Source organism: Taeniopygia guttata, chromosome 4 (assembly GCF_048771995.1).
Source record: "Taeniopygia guttata chromosome 4, bTaeGut7.mat, whole genome shotgun sequence".
Lineage (NCBI taxonomy): Eukaryota > Metazoa > Chordata > Aves > Passeriformes > Estrildidae > Taeniopygia > Taeniopygia guttata.
In genome coordinates this window covers 49,136,708-49,154,887 of record NC_133028.1, presented here as the reverse complement: position 1 = coordinate 49,154,887, position 18,180 = coordinate 49,136,708, and the positions used below count along the sequence as shown (strand labels likewise).

General features: G+C 37.8%; 1 protein-coding gene across 3 annotated transcripts in view; it reads right to left on the bottom strand.

Annotated features, from left to right (window-relative positions):
• Positions 1-373: 373 nt before the first annotated feature.
• Positions 374-18,180, bottom strand: part of PPP3CA (protein phosphatase 3 catalytic subunit alpha) — a 172,289-nt gene continuing 154,482 nt past the window's right edge. For 2 of the 3 annotated variants that reach the window (XM_072928555.1, XM_002193110.7), the window contains exons 11-14: positions 11,829-11,913; positions 7,959-8,056; positions 5,257-5,286; positions 374-2,118 (exon numbers count right to left, since the gene is read on the bottom strand). In XM_072928555.1, the coding sequence (XP_072784656.1) occupies positions 1,925-2,118; positions 5,257-5,286; positions 7,959-8,056; positions 11,829-11,913 (407 nt within the window). In that variant the 3' untranslated portion in view covers positions 374-1,924. The remainder of the gene's footprint in view (positions 2,119-5,256; positions 5,287-7,958; positions 8,057-11,828; positions 11,914-18,180) is intronic. The other variant, XM_030271676.4, reaches the window with a different exon arrangement.

Here is an 18,180-nt window from a genome sequence, read left to right as displayed (position 1 = left end):
TGAAATAAAAGTGTAATCATTGTAATGATACTCAATACTCGTTGACCTTTTCAAACACTCCAGATAAGGGGAAAACTCACAGAAGGAGTATTTTCTTATGCACTCTACTTTTTGGTTACATCTTTCTCATTTTAGTGAAAACCCAACATTCTAACCAGACCTTGGGGGAAGTCTGCAGACATCCAGTAGCCTAGAACAGCTGGGCAATACATGGGTTTATTTCTTAGTAAAGAACTGACCTTGAATTGTGAAACAAGTCACTCATCTCTTACAGCAGAAGTCCTCTCCTGTCCAAAGCAAAAGACAGCAAGAAGCACGTGTGTGTGGCGCCTGCGTGCTTCTGCCACTGAGACAGCAAGAAAGGGCAGAATGCTTAAGTTCATGCACATTTTTATTGAGTAGTAATATAAAATGCTTCTTTCATTGTTACAAGTGCATGCTTTGATTGCCAACATTTTGAAGTCAAATTACAAAGGCAAGGCTGTAGGCTGTAGTGAATTACTTGGGCACTTATACAATTGTTAAAAAATATCAATGGACTGTTTGTTTTGTTTCCTTTTCTTTTTTAGAATGAACCAGTTGAAACCCGTAACTGATATACAAAGGGAAAAAAGTGAAAAAATTACGCATTTTGTGGCACATGACAAAACAGAACAAAATGACTAAACCATTATGACATTAACAGTTATCATGCATTTAGAATTTCACATGTAACTACAAACTTATTTAAATTTCACAAGGTTTGCTAAACATGCTACCCATCTATATGTGCACTGACAAGCTTATGTTAAAAACTTTAAGAATACTCTCCCCCCTTAGATTTTTCAAAGCTTTTTTTTGATTACAAAATTTCAAAGGCATTAAGCATTTTCTTTTTAGAGAATATAAAGTACGCCAGTATACATACATTTCCAGTATAAGTCAGACCACTAAGCGCATTACAGTCCCATACAGGCCTATACAGCCATTTTTTCTTAAAAAACATGCATAGGCAGATTTTTACAGAATATAGATGCTTTTCACTGCACTTAATATGGTGTCTTGTTCACTATACTTAAAAATGCACCACTCATAAATATTTAAATTTAGCAAGCCACAACCAAGACTTGTTTTACCAAAAAAACCCCAGAAAACCTCCCAAACCAAACCCCCCTAAATATAAACAGCAAAAAAAGATAAATGTTATTATTCCAGTTTTTTTTTTTTTTTAACAAAGAAAAAGATAATTGCTGCCAAATTAGTAAGGTAAATGTTATATTTAAAGAAGGGCATTGAAGCACACTAAAGAAACCTGAGGTAAGCATAATCTGTACAAAATTAAACTTCGCTCTCGCTCGCTCTCTCTCACTCTCTCTCTCTCTTTTTTTTGGCATTTTAAACAAATTTCCAACTTTTTTTTTTTTCTCTATATTTTTAAAGAGTGCCTAATTTATTTCATAGCCATTGTCTGACAAGAGTAGCAAAACATTATCAATAAATAGTCCTTATTTAGTTTGTACATTTTGTTAAAAATGTTTCGATGTTGTAGATGTTGAGTGCTGCAACTGTAAACGTACAATAGTTAGTAAGAAATTAAACAAAGTTTTCATGTCCAGTAACACAATAAAAGGCCTTTCAGTAACATTGCTAGACGTTCCCAATGTAGTAGGAAAACATGTTCATTCCCCTAACTTTGCAATATATACCAGCATGAGCTCTCATTTTTCTACAAGCATTTAAAGGCATATCCAAAGGAGGTGTCTCTCCCCCACCCGCCCTCCCACCAAATTAAAGTTGACGATCTCTTTGTTGATGATATTTGTAAACTGAATCCAACAGCTGGCCCCCAGAGCAAATAAGCTATTATCAGAGGCAAGAACATCCCAGTGCTGACGTGCAGCAACCCCATCGCGCCCTGCAGCTCAACCCCCCTCCTGGACAGTGGTCACTGGATATTGCTGCTATTACTGCCATTGCTGTCTGTGCCATTAGTCTCTGTGGAGATTGCCTTGTTGATGGAGTTAAGGTTGGCATCGGATGGCACGTCTCTGCGCGGAGGCATTCGCTCATTAATTCGATCTAAGCCTTTGGCCTCTTCGAAGCTAGTGATCTTATGCTGGGGTGAAAATCCTTTGATAGCTAAATAAAGGATTATTGAAAAATAAAATTAGCAAGATAAAACTCTCAGCAGCTTTCCCCCCAGTTTAGTAACAAGTGTGAGAGTCCTTCTTTGGGAAGGCGGCAATGAGAACATCTGACACCACCAACTCCTTACCACACTCATAAAGAGCTGGGGGCTCACCACCACCATCCCTTCCAACACAACTATTGTTTTCAACACAATCAACTTCCAGTATTTTGTTGTCTGCTGGTGTTCAGCTTAGAAAACCAAGACGCTAACATGAAACTACAGTTTGCACTTTGGAACCATGCAGAGGGCACAGCCATGAGCTGGTGAGTTGGTATTTGCTTTATCACTTACAGCCTGAAGGATACCGTGCCTTGCCCTAATGCTCTTCATCAGGCAAAACTCCCACCTGACTTCCAAAGATCATGCAAAAAGTGCTGGCTATTTCCAGATGGTGATGACACGGTGAGGCCACGTTGTGGGATATACATCAAAGCTAGGGAAGATCTGGGGCGACCCTACAACAGGTTGCCTTCTGTTCTCAACACAGGTGAGTTGCTTGTTGATTGCTTGGGGCAATTATCCCCCCTGATACAACCCTGGACTTCTAGAAAGCAGCTTGAGTCAAACAGCAGGAGCACTGCAACATGGATCAGGGATATTGTTATTTTGGAACAGCTATAACATTTAGCTTAGGAAAAACACTGAAAAAGGACCAAAGTTCCAGCTGATCCTGAGGATTTATGATCTGCCTTTTAGCAGCAACATTGGTGAGGCCATACCAACCTCAGAAGGAAGCTACAGGCTGAGGAATGTTTTCACAGACTGTGATTTTTATTTTAGTCTCTCTCTAATCGAAGTGTTGCAGATCTTTAGGTTTAAAGCAAAAGAGAAAAAAAGCACTGTAGGCAAACAGCAGGTCACAGCCCCGTAGATCAGCCTTCTGTGTGTTTTTTCTTTTATCTGTACCAAATCAATGCACTGCACTTCCGGAACTGGAATTTCTGCTAAGCTTCTATCATAATGGTGCCTTAGTACCAGGAAACCGCAAACTCCCAGGGGAGAAAACAGTACGGGAGTTTCAGGGATCCAATTCAGTATTCGTTCTCCCATTTTCTCTTCTCCTTACCCCCAAGTATTCTCCTTCTTATGTTCAGTCCCGATTCTGGACAAGCTGGTAACTTCTGTTAAAAACACATCCAAAACCCCAGAACATCCCAGGTACCAAACTACCACTCTTTGTATTTAGTGGGGAGCAAGAAAAGGCATTTTTTCATGCTGGCTGTGCCAACCTTTCCTGTGAAAAATGATAGATCCTGTTTGTCTCAGGATTTAGTTCTTTAGCCAGTTTCACAAATGTTTCATTGGAACTTTGTGAAGTGCATGGTTTTTAACATGTATTATACTTCAACTCAGAAAAACAACAACATAATGGTGATTAGTCAAGTGAGCAGGGACTGAGCAGTGAAAAGAGAACAGGTTGTACAGTGAGTTTTCTTAAGGTTTGCCTTTCGGCTTGGCTTTTTTTTTAAATTTATCTTCTACCACAAAATGAAGATGTCTAACGAGCACCCATGCCAATCCCTTAAAGCAATATTTTAATGGATGGCTGCATTGAAGCTGAAGCAGTTGCCGTGTCCTGGAGCTTGCCAGCAGCACAGCCCAGTTGGTGTTATTGGGCCCTGAAGGACAACTGGTGAAACTTCTCCATCAGAAGCTTCACCTGTGTAGAGCAGTAGTTGTGACTATGGTGACGGTGTCTAACTAGCAAGGATGGCAAATCAAGAATGAACTTGAGGGGTGCATGTTGCTGGCACAGGGGCACGTTAAGGGATTGTATTTCCAGTAGACACATTATTGTCTGTAACACTAAGGAAGGTGCTCTGCTGTAGTTGCTGATCAGACAACAAATATTAGCAGGTTACATTGAGAGTCTACTAAAACACAACACATAGTCACAGAAAATCACAGAAAACAGCCAAACTGTCAACAAGAATGCACACTGCAGATTAGAGATTGCCGATAGGAATAGATAATTCCAACATAAATAGCAGCTTACTCACTGCTATTTAGAAAGCAGTTGTATTTTCTCTTACTTGTTTGTTCTGTAATTTTATTCACTGCTTTAAAAAATTCAAAAACAAATTCAACTGGCCAAAAGGGCACATCTTAACAAAGGACAACAATCACCAGATTTTTTTAAATTAACTAAAAAAAAAATACCCAAAGAAAATTTGAGAGGGGCAAGAACAAAATACAACTGAAGAATTTTGTTTTAAAGGGGAATTCTGAAAATTCTTCTTCCAAAACTTTATAATACTGAACATCTACATAATATTGTACATCTACATTGCAATACATGGTTACTTAGATTTTACCTGAAGTGTTAAAACTTGTTAAGAGTTAAATTAAGAGGTCTGTCAACAAAACACCAGTTTTCAATACTGAACGTACAGAAATCTTCTAAGGCAGCCAGTCACTTTATATGCAGCTAAAATGGTGCCTGTGTTAATGGTTGCACGAATGTAAATATCCAGTGTGTAAACTGCCACTACCAAAAGAAGCAGACGTCTTGCAGACAAATGTCTCATGTTGTTTTACTTTTAAAGGGAAACAGAAACATGCTGTACTATAACAAAAGACCAATAAAATTTTTTTATTAGTGACCTAAAAGAAAGGAAACAAACTGAAGCATAAATAAAGAAAAAGTGGAAAAGAAACAACAACAAAAGGAGAGAATATATAAAAAGCTATGTGTTTTCTTTGACCAGAAATTGCTGAGCATAGTTTGAGCCAGCCTCCAGCACACAGCTTTTGAGCTATGTGTCACAAAGCATTTACGAGCTGCTGCCAAGTTATGTCCCGTGAAATCCGAGTTCCTGATCTCCTCCTGTGGCATTACTCAGTGCTTAGTTCAACATACAGCAATTCCAACGTGTTTGTAACTTAGAGAAAAACCTCAAGAGCAGCAACAGAAAGAAAAACCAAAAAAACACTTTCCCCTTTAAAGCAATTACATTTTGGTTAATACCGAGCCACAATTGTTAGCCCAACACCCACACAATCTGTACAAGCTACAGCAAAATGAATACACCCAGCAGAGCCCTTATCTGTTGTGGCACCAACAGAAAGGGGACTGGCCAATTTACCTTCATCAGCCTCAATAGCCTCAACAGTAGCTGAAGAGAAGAAAGGGGTAGCAAAACGAATGAGAAAAAATGAGCAGAGGATTTCAACTCTAAGAACAAGTCAGTGAATAGCAAAGGAGCTACAACACTAATGTTACTGTAAGTGCTGGATTTCGGCAAAACAGACACACAGAGAAATGTTTACACAAAAACAATAATTTGCAGATTGAATTAAGCTAGAGTTTGTTTTAAAGCAGAAGTTTCACAAACTAAAATTTTTTAAAGACACATTTAAGAAGTTTTCTTTTGACTCAAAAGAATTACAAAATGTAAATGTCTTCCATATTGCACATCTGACCTGAAAAGGTCATTATGTAATTGTCCCAGCTCTCAGTAAGAGCAGTTTGATTTGCCCTGTCAAAAGAGAATAAAAAATGGCATAAAGCCATCACACAAAATTCATACAACTTAAAACATCAGCTTGAAAAGTACTGATGCTAGTAGAAGGCAAAGGAATTCCATATACAACTTAACAGAATTATTTTTTTCTCTCTCCTGACTAAAAGAAACATCCCCACAGCATGGGATGCTCAGAAAGCTTTGCCTTTGCTTACAACCTTGCCCAATCTGCTCCATCTGTAAACTTTATTTTTGCCAATCCAGTCTCTGAAAAACAACATTTTGCTAATATTTTATTTAAATCAATGGATGTAGATCTAAGATTGATTGTTGGACCTCCAAAGTTGCAAAGCCTGGTCAGAGAGAGCAGAGCCTGTACCTGGGAGACTGTTGCAATATTATGAATAGCATGTTACCATTGTTGTGAAATCATTCATCGTTCTTAAACATACTTCCATTTGAATTTTACCCATCAGCTTTGGTATGCATTTTTTTTTTACACTCAGAGATTTAGAAGCTGATGCAATTCATTAAATGAAATCCAATATAGAAAATATTTTAAAGGAATTTTGATTTTCAAGAATTTCTCTGGTTTAGAGAATACCTTAAGAAATCAAGTTTTCAGGAAGTCCTCTCTTCTTTTTTGTCTTGTTTTCCCCTACATAAAACCCATTTTTGGTTTTGGTTTTTTTTTTCTTCCCAGTTAGGATGTTAAATATGGATTACGATATATTCTAAAATATCTATGCTATTATCTTGCTGCATGGGGAAATGAAAGGGTTTAACCCTCATGCACCAAAGTAAGCCTATGCTTCTCAAGCAGCAGAGCAAGAGAGATGGCCAAAAAACAAGGAACAAAACCAATGCAAACTTAAGAGAAAATGAAACATGATAACTAGGATGAAAAATTAAAATGAATAACCAGATCCAAACCAGCACTGACACATTAGAAAAAATGACGACTAAAATGCATACTTCCACAACAGAACATACTACTCACATTTTCTGTTAATACATATGGCAATATGTGTGCTTAACAGAAACTATATGAACTTCAGAGTATTTGGTGAATGGGATACTATGTGTTAACTAATGCAGAAGCTCGTGTATAGTAATGTTTTACTGAGCCAGAATACTGCAGTATGAGGAGATTTTCCTTTTAGCCATTGTAACAAGAGCATTTGGCAATTTTCTCAAATTCATTTCTATTCCTAATATTTTGCCAGGGCAACAATAGCAGTTTCCTTGGACCAAATTTTCTGACAAATGTAAAACAACTATGTGGAGAAAAGCCTAGGTGAGGATCACAAACCCATGAAGAAAGGCCTCCTGTGAAATCATATTGCAGCATTTTCAAAGCAGAACGTTACTATGTCCATAACACACAAGTCATCAACAAGAAAAAAGAGAAGGGGAAAAAAGGGGAAAAGGAGGTTTACCACCGTATACCTGAATCTTCTAGATAAAAGAGACAGTAAAGGGAAAAATACAGAGAAAGAATGCTCCAGGAAGGAAACAGGAAAACAAGAGGCTGAGACTGTGTCAAGGTTATAAAGCATTTCTATTTCGTACATCTATTGCCAACAGAACCTCAATAAATGAGAGACCTTTATGCATGCCTGCAATATAATCTACAGCAGTAAACACAGAAAAAAAAGGAGAGCTTCCAGTAATAAATTAAACACTTCGCACTCCTTATTCCAAAAGGAAACAAAGGCAGCCCTACCATAGACTTACCAATTTCCTGTAACAAGAAGCACTTGGTATAAAACTGACAATCTGTATTGTGTTTGTGTACAAGTCGCAAAGACAGTGTTTGTAAAAGCCTCCCTTCACTTGGGCTTAAATCAGAGTAGAATTGTTCTCATGTTGTCACCTAGAATTTCTAGGAGAGAAAATCTAATTCTAGACCTATTTTCCATTGGTGTCTCTCTATGAGGAAGAACAAACCAGATGAAATAGGAGTTTGATTGTCATTAGCTAAGCCAAACCCTTCAGTACTTCATGTATCAAGGGTAGCTCTTTAAAAAAAAACCCAAAAGATGCTCTGAACTATGGAAAGAGTGCACTTCACATAGAATTCTGAGCTACCATTCCGAATAGTTGATTTTTCAGGGGCTCCCCCCTCCCAGTCTTTCTCTGAGAATTGATGGTATGTAGTAAGTCTTGAGATGTGGCCTTACATGAACTGCTCTCAAATGCTCCAGCACAATAAGCTGCCTGTTTTTTTTCTGAGACAGCTGTGGTTATTTTTCTTAGGTTCTGCAGTTGAAAACCAATTGTTTTTTGTACACAGGACAAGACACACAGGCAAACAGGCTTACCGCTTTGCAGTGTTTGCTTTCCTCCAGAGAGCACACCACTGGGCAGCATTCCTGTTGGAGTCAAGCCTTTCAGTGTCAGCACACTCTCACTCTCTTCTCTGCAAAAGTTAAAAAAGAAATGAAAAATAAAACCACCATAAGTAAGTAAATGTCTTTTTAAAAAAAACACAAGATATGTTTTAAATATCTTAAGCTACACAACCCTGCAATGATTTTGTCATCTCCAATCCCCTTGCCAAGAGAGACTGAATTTGCTGATAACATCAACACCAGTGAAGTCCCCTTCACTGCTGTGTATATGGTTAACCTTTGCATAACACCTTATGCAACTCCTACTATAGTTAACAATATAACCTGTACCTACAGAACAATACATCTGTCAACTCAAATCTGACAGGAGAAGGACCAGAAGTACCAGATATTGCCAGCAATGCATGTAGGCATTTTACACTGTGTGATCCAAAATCAACTTAAACTGTTAGTGTGCTCTTGTCTGCACTAGCAGGCAGGTGCATTATTTATTGATGATCACCAACCACTTAAAGAAAGGCAGCTAAAAGCTCATTAAAATTAATAAGCACTTCCATCCTTGCTAGTACTGCCCTTAATAGTTTTGCATGCTAAAAATAATATGGATTAAACAAAATTGTTTTAGGAAACCAAAATATGCTTTGCTGGTCTCCAAATACATAAGAGTTTTTAAATACATGGCTAGAAGAATACAATAGCTCTATCCAGAGAAGTCTTTAAGTAAAGATTTCTACAAGGACTGTAATGCTGTCTGTGATGACATATTTTCTCAGCAGCAAAATTGACCCCAATTCCTTAAGAGAAACCTATTTTGAAGTGCTTCACTTTGAAGTATATAATGACATTAAGCTGGAGGAAGCAAATACAAAGACAGAATTTAGTTCCACATTCACTTGAGGATAATGTGGTTTTGTCTATAAAAACTGTCTCTCAGCAATTCTACTACTTACAATTTTCTTTGGAACTACATGCCCTGAATGACTCACATATTTGAAACAACTCTTGTTTACCTACTACATATACTCTTCAAGTTCTATTTTTAGTTTGAAAATAATTCTGCTTGCACTCACTTTTCATTATGTAATAGTCAAAATCAAATTGTGACCATTTTGCTTGCAAGTTTCCTAAGCAATTAGAACTAACACAAGACCAAAATATTTTCAGAATTAATATAGTATTTTAATCATCAACAGTTACACAGCAAAGCTTTTGCTTTTACTCAATTATTCAGTGTATTACATATCTTTTTTTTTTTTTTAATTAAACTGCAATGGTACTTTTAGCTTCACCCTCATGGGTGAAGTTTACTGACTGTATTTTTACTGTCTTTAAACCACATATGCACAAGAAAGACGCGTGTCACAAATTGGTGTTCCTTCGTTTCTATTTGATGTCATTTATTTCTATTTCAAAAAAAAGGATAATAGACTGATAATTATTTTATTTACTTCTCTCCAGTCTAAATATACCAAAAGAAAAATCAGACTTGAGAAACAAAGTTGGAGAGAGACAATGACAAGGAGTCGTGAAGTCTTCCATTTAGTCAAAGCCAATCTTTCTACAATATCTATTTTCATCAAAGCTCATTTATAACATTTGAAACTCAATACAACACTATTTTGATATCAATTTTTTTTCACTAAAATGGCTGAAATTATTTCATTTACATTCAAGTTACATCCTCGAGGAAAGGGACCACTCGAGCCCAAAGAAGAGATGACTAAATTCTTTGCAGATGGTCAGATTAGGTGCTAATCATTCAGAAAGATTTCAAGAATTAGTGAAATAAACTTCATAAAACATGACTCCAACAGGAACGTCAAAGGTTTCCAGAGCAGGCTGGTATATAGACAGATGATAGATGATGGTGCCACTGCAGTCTTCTTAGGGTTACACACAACTACCTGACACTTGTGTCTTACCTGGATTATGCTGGCAGGACAGAAAAAATACCCCAGGTTTTTCTACAGGAACAGTGTTTACAAGATTACCTTGTGAAATTTTTACTGTCTAGCAGCCTGCCACCCAGCTGAGGAGAATCAGCCTTTCTCACAGAAAAAGAGAACAGGTATTCCCAGTGGTGGCTGGGATGAAATGTCACTCATCCCCCAGGAAGATTTGTCACCAAAATCATTGATTACAGGTACCTGTTTATTGCTGAATATGCCTTGGATCACAGTGAGAATGTGCTGTATTTGCTGGTTAAAGCTAAGAGAGAACAAATCTACTCTTCATCTTCAGTTTTTCCTGCAAAGCTTTCAGAACCATCAATAATCAAGAGCTGTTAAAGACTGTAGTGGTTTTGCCTGGGGTAGACTTAATATGAGGCTTATGCATATCACTGTAGACAAAGCACATGCAGGAATTATTCTGTATCCCTCTTCCATCCTTGAAACCATTGAAAAGCTTCTGCCCTATAGATCCCTTTGAAGAAGTCTGACACATGGCTGATGTCAATCATCTATGAGTTGTAAAACCCCAAATATATCAGCTGATTATCCAGTTTCAGATCCTTCTGCTTATTAAAGTTCACAACTCTTGTGAACTAATCCTATTTTTAAAAAGGTGGTTCACAATGAAATACAGTCAATCCAGAAGCTGTGGTTCAAGGTTATGGGAGAAAGCCAAATTTCCCAAACTTTGTTTGCTCAACTATCATTAGAGAAAAAATAGTTGTGCTGTTTTATGAAGGTGGTAGCAGCCACCTCCAGGCTCCCTGCCAGACTTGGTACAGAGAAGCAGGTGGAAACATTTGATTGCTCCCCCATCTGGTTTAGGGAAATGCATGATGCTAAACTATTTTTTATGGGCACCACTTTGAAGTAGCTCATGCATCACCAGTAAGTCACTTGTAACACTTTGGGATCCCCAGGTACAAAGCCCTGCATCTCAGTTTTCTATTTAAAGCTATGCTGTTGCAATCTGCAAGGCGTGGGTGAGCTGCTGTGCCCATGCAAACACCTACAGACAACCTGCTGGCATGCTGCATTCAAAGCAAGCAAGATGGACAGTTTCCACTGAAATTAAATAGTAGATTATTCAAGTAACTATTTTATTTATTCTTCCTACATCAATCATGAAATCATAACAGTAAATGTTTTAGAATGCTCTTGATTTTTCATTAAGCATAATAGCCATCAACTGACTCCAGCAGACCAACATCCAGCTTCCTGAGGACAAAATCACTTGCTGAAAGGGAGGGAGAACTGTATTTTCTATATTTAGACTTCAGCACAGTACAGCATGTTTTCTCTTCTGCTCAGAGACATCAAATGGAGAGTTCTAAACATTGGGTAGCAATTAGTTACTCATGTTCATGTGTTTGGGGGAGTGCAGCCCAAAGTGTTGTTGCCTGCACAACCATTTCCTGGATTTCTAGGTAAATGACCCTAACGCTTTCATCTTTAGTCATTGTTACTCGTGGCTGTGGCAACATCTGTGGGTGACAAAGTGTGACAGTTGACTTCTTTTTTAATGAGAGGTGATATATAACATACCCTTTTTCCCCATATTTAATGCTTGCCTTACAGTGGCTAAAAGTTAATTAGCACACTTGGTCAGTAAAAGTTTTTAAAAAAGGTAATTGGAATTTTTTTTTTGCTGATGTTTTTTGTTTGTCTTTTTTATATTTGGCAAAAGCCCTAAGGAAGACTGTTCAGAGCCAAAACAAATAGCACCATTGTATAAATAAAACAATCTCTAAAAGGTTGCAGTAGAACCCAGTTGGGTGATACACTAAAATAGCAAATTTGCTGTTTGATTAACAGTTGAGTGCTCTAAGTAACCATTCTAAGATATCATTCAACACTTTAAAAAAACGAAACCAGCATAAAACCTTACCTTAGCACTGAGAAAACTCTAGCCATTTTTCCTATTGCTCGTATCTTGTTCCTTATAACCTCCTTTCGAGCAGCAGCTGTTGCGCCTATGGAAAAGATATTAAAAACTGTTATGGGATTTGTAAACAATTAATCACTAAGTACCCTCAACAATAAATACAAGAAACATCATATTAATACTACAATTGGCCAAACTAAGCCACATTTGTAATCAAGACTGAAAACACTTTTTCTCATTCCTAGCTAAAAATTATTCAAAAATAATACAACCTAAGGGCAGAGTCCTGGAAACGAGCATGAGACGGTAGGGGTTGTGTTGGCTGGCAGTGGCAAAGAGAGTTCCACAGAGGAACTTCCTTTTACTCACTGTTATGGACTGCTCAAAATTACAATTGCTTTGTAATTTGTGAACTCACACAATACTCTGCCTTAAAAAAAAATGTACAGTGTAACATAGACTACAGTTTGGCTGAGTTTGAGGTGTACTTGTTACTTAGATATCATCAAAATTTGTACATGCAAGGGAGAACCACCTGAATGGAAAAAGCAAACAGTATTTACTATAAAGGATCTCCCACATCACCAAGAAAATGTTCTGTTATACTCAGAAAAGCAGTTTCATTAATTATCACAATCACAACACATACATCACAAAGATTTCTCCTAAAGGTTTCTGAAGGACAGCTAACCTGCCTGACAACTCCTGCCTGTTCAGACACCACTACACATCACAGTAATGCTTCCTTATTTGCTACTCCAGAATTCAAGGGCAAAAATGTAAATTTCTATTTTCAAATCTTATCAAATTTGTAGAGCCCATCAGGGAAGATAAATCAGCAGAAAGGGGCAAAAATGAGGAGGACAACATTAGTGAAGAATATGCTTGGATGAAACCAGATGAGTGGCAATGGAATCTGAACTGGCTTCAGCATGCAACAATCCAACACCTCACAACACCACACCATCTTTCCTGCCCTGAAAAACTCTTACGACAGGAGATCAAGGTCATGGAATTAATGAAGTCAATGGATTTTTTTAGGGATCACCAAAGACTAAGGGGAATGATAACTGTGTGTTTATCTACCAAAAACAGGAAAGGTGATGGTGCATTGGATAATGTAAAATATTAAATGTTAAATATTAAAACATATAAAGATAAAAAGAGATAAGAACACTTGGGCATAAATATCTAATTCTAGACAATAAAGAATGGGAGAAACAGCTGTAATTCAGCTGTAACTGAATTAATGTAACATTAAATATTACATTATTATTAACTTTAAACATATATTAACTTTATGTATATTAACTTTAAACAGCTAAATGAAAAGTTTAAATAAAACAGAACTGATTCAGCTGGGTTCTCCAGGAACAGAAGGTGGTACCTTTCTGTCTCAGTACTATGATCTCACAGAACTGTACTCTCAAGACAGACAAGACATGGTTTTCAGCCTTTCCCATTCTGAAAACACTTAAGCATGATTTGTCTTCATTTATTCCCCCTAAGCATCACAATCCCTACTTGCTTATTAGAAGTCCACACTTGTAATAAGTTCTGGTGTACCTTATAGGAATATTCCAAAAGTTGAACAGCAACTAAGACTACAGTCTAGAATATTTGAGAACTGAAAACTGGAACTACAATTTGTGACTGAAGTGAAATATAATGTCCTACACTTAAATAAAAAATAAGAATAGGAAAAAAACCCTTCCTTAATCATAAAACACAACAGGCTCAAAGAGACTATTTTGTATCTCACTGATACACATAAAAGTTATTTTAAAATACACTTAAAAGAGTTTTGTCTCCACTGAATTTCCTAATGTAACAAATCTGTGAAAATTACATATGTTTAGTAAATATTAGTAATAATTTTATTTTTCCTCTCAGGCTTTATTAACGAATACACCTGATGCTCACAATGTTTTATTGCTCTGTTAGTTTTGACTGAGTATCACTAACCTCACAGTATGTGGATTTCTTGTAAATATTAGACTCACATTACAAGTGTGGCTAGTTCAATATTTTGAAATTCACTATTACTGCCAATCCTGATAAATTACTTGAACTACACTTAAGCACACACCTATGTGAAAGTAAATGGGTCAAATCCTGCGAACTGGCTATAGGTAAAAGGGTTAATTTTAGCCCTTGAAAGCATTGCCTGATATCCTCTTAAGATTCTACCTTCCTTTCTTAGAACCATAGACTCATTTAAGCTGGAAAATATCTTTAAAAGATCTTCCAGTATCTAAACAAACCCTTTTTGAATAAAGGAACTTTAAAAAAAAGGGGTAATATAAAAGCTTTGAATCTTACTTCAGTGATTTAACAAGTTCTATCTATTGGATTTTGGATTGGTATCAAAACACATAATTTGCAAGCTGGATATGAAGGATTTATATAAAAGGTAATTTAAATGTTCAGATTAAGAAGCACAACAAGGAAAAAAAGACTATAAATGCTGACAATACTCTGAGATGTAGGATTGAACAGATTTAAAATGATGCTGAGTAAAAAAGTCAACCCCAAACCTCTCACTGGTATCCTAATATATATTATGTAGCTAAGCATTAGGAAAATTAATAAAACTTGAGCCTTCCAACTTATTTAATACCTTTCTTCTGTGCATAAATGGGATCTTCTTATGAATTCCAAAGAGGGGAAAAGAAAAAGATCAGTGATGTACAGTGATGTAGAATGAAAATAAATAATACAGAACATTTCAAAACATCAATGGAAATGTAACGTTTAAGTAAAGTCTGAAAAACAGAAAAGAAACAAATTAAGCAGAGAACATCCAAAAGGATAGAAACAGATTGAAAATGAGAGGGGGAAAAAGAAAGAAAAGAAACCTTTTCAGCTTAAAGCTTTGTTAGTAGGTTTTGCAGGGAGTCAACATGCAGGCAGGAGAACAGCAGGGGTGTCACCACCTGTTGAACACAGACTTTCTCCTACATTATTGCTGCTGCTTTGATAAAGCTAATCACTTCTCAAGAACAGCCCCACCCTGGCCACCTGGGCTGTGCCTGCATGATGAGCCTCTTCTGTTAAAAGGGTCTAAAAGGGTCAAACTGGTTCCTCCAGGTACCTCACAGAGTAGCTTACAACCACAGCCATGCCTGCTGCTCCTGCCAGCACCTGTGCCACCTGGGCTTGTCCAAATGCTCCAGCAGCTCTCCCTCAACAAATTCAAATGCCACCACTGAGCAAGGTACTGCATTTTAAAATCAGCTCTTTGCGGGCAAGACAAGTGCAGCACTTGGTGCCCAGGCACAACTGCCCCGTGGCACATGCTCTGGGGACACTGGGCATCTAGTGCATGCTGCTAGGTTGGTTCAGAGGCAGGTTAGTCCAGAGCACACCGATGGGCCGTAATGCGGCTCACAGGAAAAGTGCTTTGGGTGTGGAAACAACCACAGCTGGCCAAATCATAGAGTGAATAATAAATACAAAGATCACATTAAAATGCCACCCTGTCACCAACTCACAGAAATTAAGTATGCACTGCAGCCCAGCCTTGCTGGCTTGGAAGAAGAACAAATACAAACCACTGGGAAAACTCCTCCATTTCTCTCCCAGCTAAACATCAACTCATTGGCAAGCTGATGGCAATGATGAGATGGCAATCTCATCAAGCAGCATCATTAAGATCTGTATCAAGATATTGGTAACAGACCTAAGGACAAGACCCTTGTTTTTGCTCTATCAGTCTCTGTTGGTTGCTGCTGAGATGGCTCCAGGCAGAGTTTATGGTACTGAGAAGATGTGGCAAATGTCACATACTACTGCTCACAGCAGAACCAGGTTGTGATTGGCAGGAGACATTTGACTTTGGAATTCTCTTTAGGTTGGAACTAGCACTGTACTGGGAAGCTGCTTTCCAACAAAGGAATAAATGCTGTAGGCTAATGGCTCTGGCTCTGACTGTGGCTTTTCTGTGAGAAGGCTGAGAGCTACAATATTGAAGGCAATATAAAAAAAAAAAAATCCAGATAATTTAGGAGAGTCTTCATGCCAAATCATGGTAAGGATGCATACAAAGCAAGCAGTGCATTTGTGTCAAATTGTTTATTGCATTATTGTACCCTTTTAATTAGCAGTTTAGTTTATTTAATCAAATGCATGAGGCCAGAAATGTTGCTAATTAAAACAAAACAGAACTCTGACTGTATGCTCGCTAGGTAGAAGTATTTGCAGCTCCTGTTGCTAAGTGATATGTTTTATGCACAAACATACAGCACATGAACTAACATTTGCCCAATACATGTTTTTCTGGATCAGATTATATTGCAACCACCACAGCAAACAGGAAAGAGCAAGTACAGCAAGAGGAAACTATCAGAGATAAGGAAACTTGACCTATCATGTTCTCTCATTTTTAAAGTGATTGAAACCAAAAGGCCAATACAGGCCAGCAGGGACATATGGGATAAAGGGCATTAAGATATTTAGGCTTTTTTCACAGTAAGCTTACACAGAAACTGCCTACAACAAATTGATCAGATCCCCATGATGTGTTTCCTTAGGGGGGAAAAAACAGTGAGGGGGCAGTGGAATAAAAAATGGAATACATGCTGTTGAGCATCCTGCTCATGGCTAGATGCAACATACATGACTCAGAACTAAAAATAATAAATAAAAAAAGGCTCACAAGAACACCATGCAGTGAAGTCAAGCAGTACTGATGGGGCTTTGTTTTGAAGGAAGGAATGAGAGGGGAAGATAGAAGGCAACAAAATGTAGAAGAAGGTAACGAATGATCAGTGCAAACCATAGTGATGGACCATTCTCACTACATGTGGGAACCCAGGTCAGGGCATGTTCAAACTGCAAGGAGAAAAAGGAAATCAGCAGTGAGCCCTGAAAACTATTCATGATCTAAAAATAGCAATGATTTTTAAGAATCATTCCATAAAACAAAATGCATCTGCTGTTGGAGATATCGGGCATTTTCTTCTATGGGAAATACTGCTAAAAAAAATATCAGCAGGTAAACAGGACTAGTCTTTCAAGGAAGCTGGACAGAAATTACTGAGGAATAAGAGTGGAAATATTGAGCCACTACAAGCCTGTCAGCAGACAGTCCTTACAGAAACAGTTTTGATTAAGCTGGTAATCATTCTGGTGTGTTTCACTGAGAACACAAATCAAACACATCTTGTACTTCTCTTCCCCAAAAGGCAAGGCTTTCAGGAAAAAAAGAAAAAAAAAATGACAGGGAACTCAACTTGAGAGAAGGAGAATTTTTGTTTGCTGTACAGATAAAAAATCAGAACCCAGTAAGAAATCATTACAGATATCAGCTTCTATTTAAATTTAAATCAACCTTAAATTTACTTTTGTGTATGAATCCTTCAGTCTCTTTAATGTGTATGATCCCCGTGAGCCTAACATGTCCAATGGGCTGTAGGTAAAGGTGTGAGCCCACAGCAAGCTGCAGCACCAGTGCCACAGAGCCCATTTTACAGCTCAAAGGGGACTGATTACCTGGGAAAGCAGACATGAATATATGTCACCTCTGGTTTTTAGCTACACGTGCTAGAGACAACTACGTTTCTATTATCCTCCTTACCATTATGTTTTACACAGAGAAATAATTCATACAAAAAAACCTGAGAGCATATTTAGGTAACTGTGTTAGTGGTACAGTAGTAGGAATGGTTTAGATATTCCTCAGCTGGAAACTTCCCTGCTGTTAGATATTGTTACACGGTACACACACATGCGAGCCCAGAGGATTCCAGCCTGTCTCCCTGCTTAGACACCTGCACTGCTGCAAACTCCAAGTGTGGAGCAGGGCCATGGCAAAACTCCCAGGGAGGGGATGGGGGTTCGCTCTCCTCTCAGAACCCCTAGCACCTCCCTGTTTCTGATTCTGCTTTGGAAAACATGCCCTCGAACTGTAACTTAGGGATGGAATGATGACATGCCAAAGTTTTAGAAAAAGAGTCCAGACATTGATCTGTCTATGCCCAATGGAAGCTTACAGTACAACTTTAAAAGGAAGTATTAGGCCAAGGCTGAATTAATTTAGAACTCTTTTCCATAAAGTCTTCGCTTTGCAATCAGTGGGATTTCAGCCTGTGCTTAAGAGCTTTCCTGAGCCAAGGATTTTAAGCACATGGTTTGTTGCTACTGTATTTAACTTGACACAGTTTTTACTCATCGTATGCCTCCACACAATTTCACACGCTACTTTAATTACACAGTAGTGACTTATTTAAATTTCATGAGGAAAAAAAAAGGGGGCACAATATTCAAACATGTGTTTTCTTCTCTTCACTGATTACCAGTTTCAATAATTCAGTCTTTGTCCCAAGTCCTGCAAGATAATTGCTCATGTCCACAG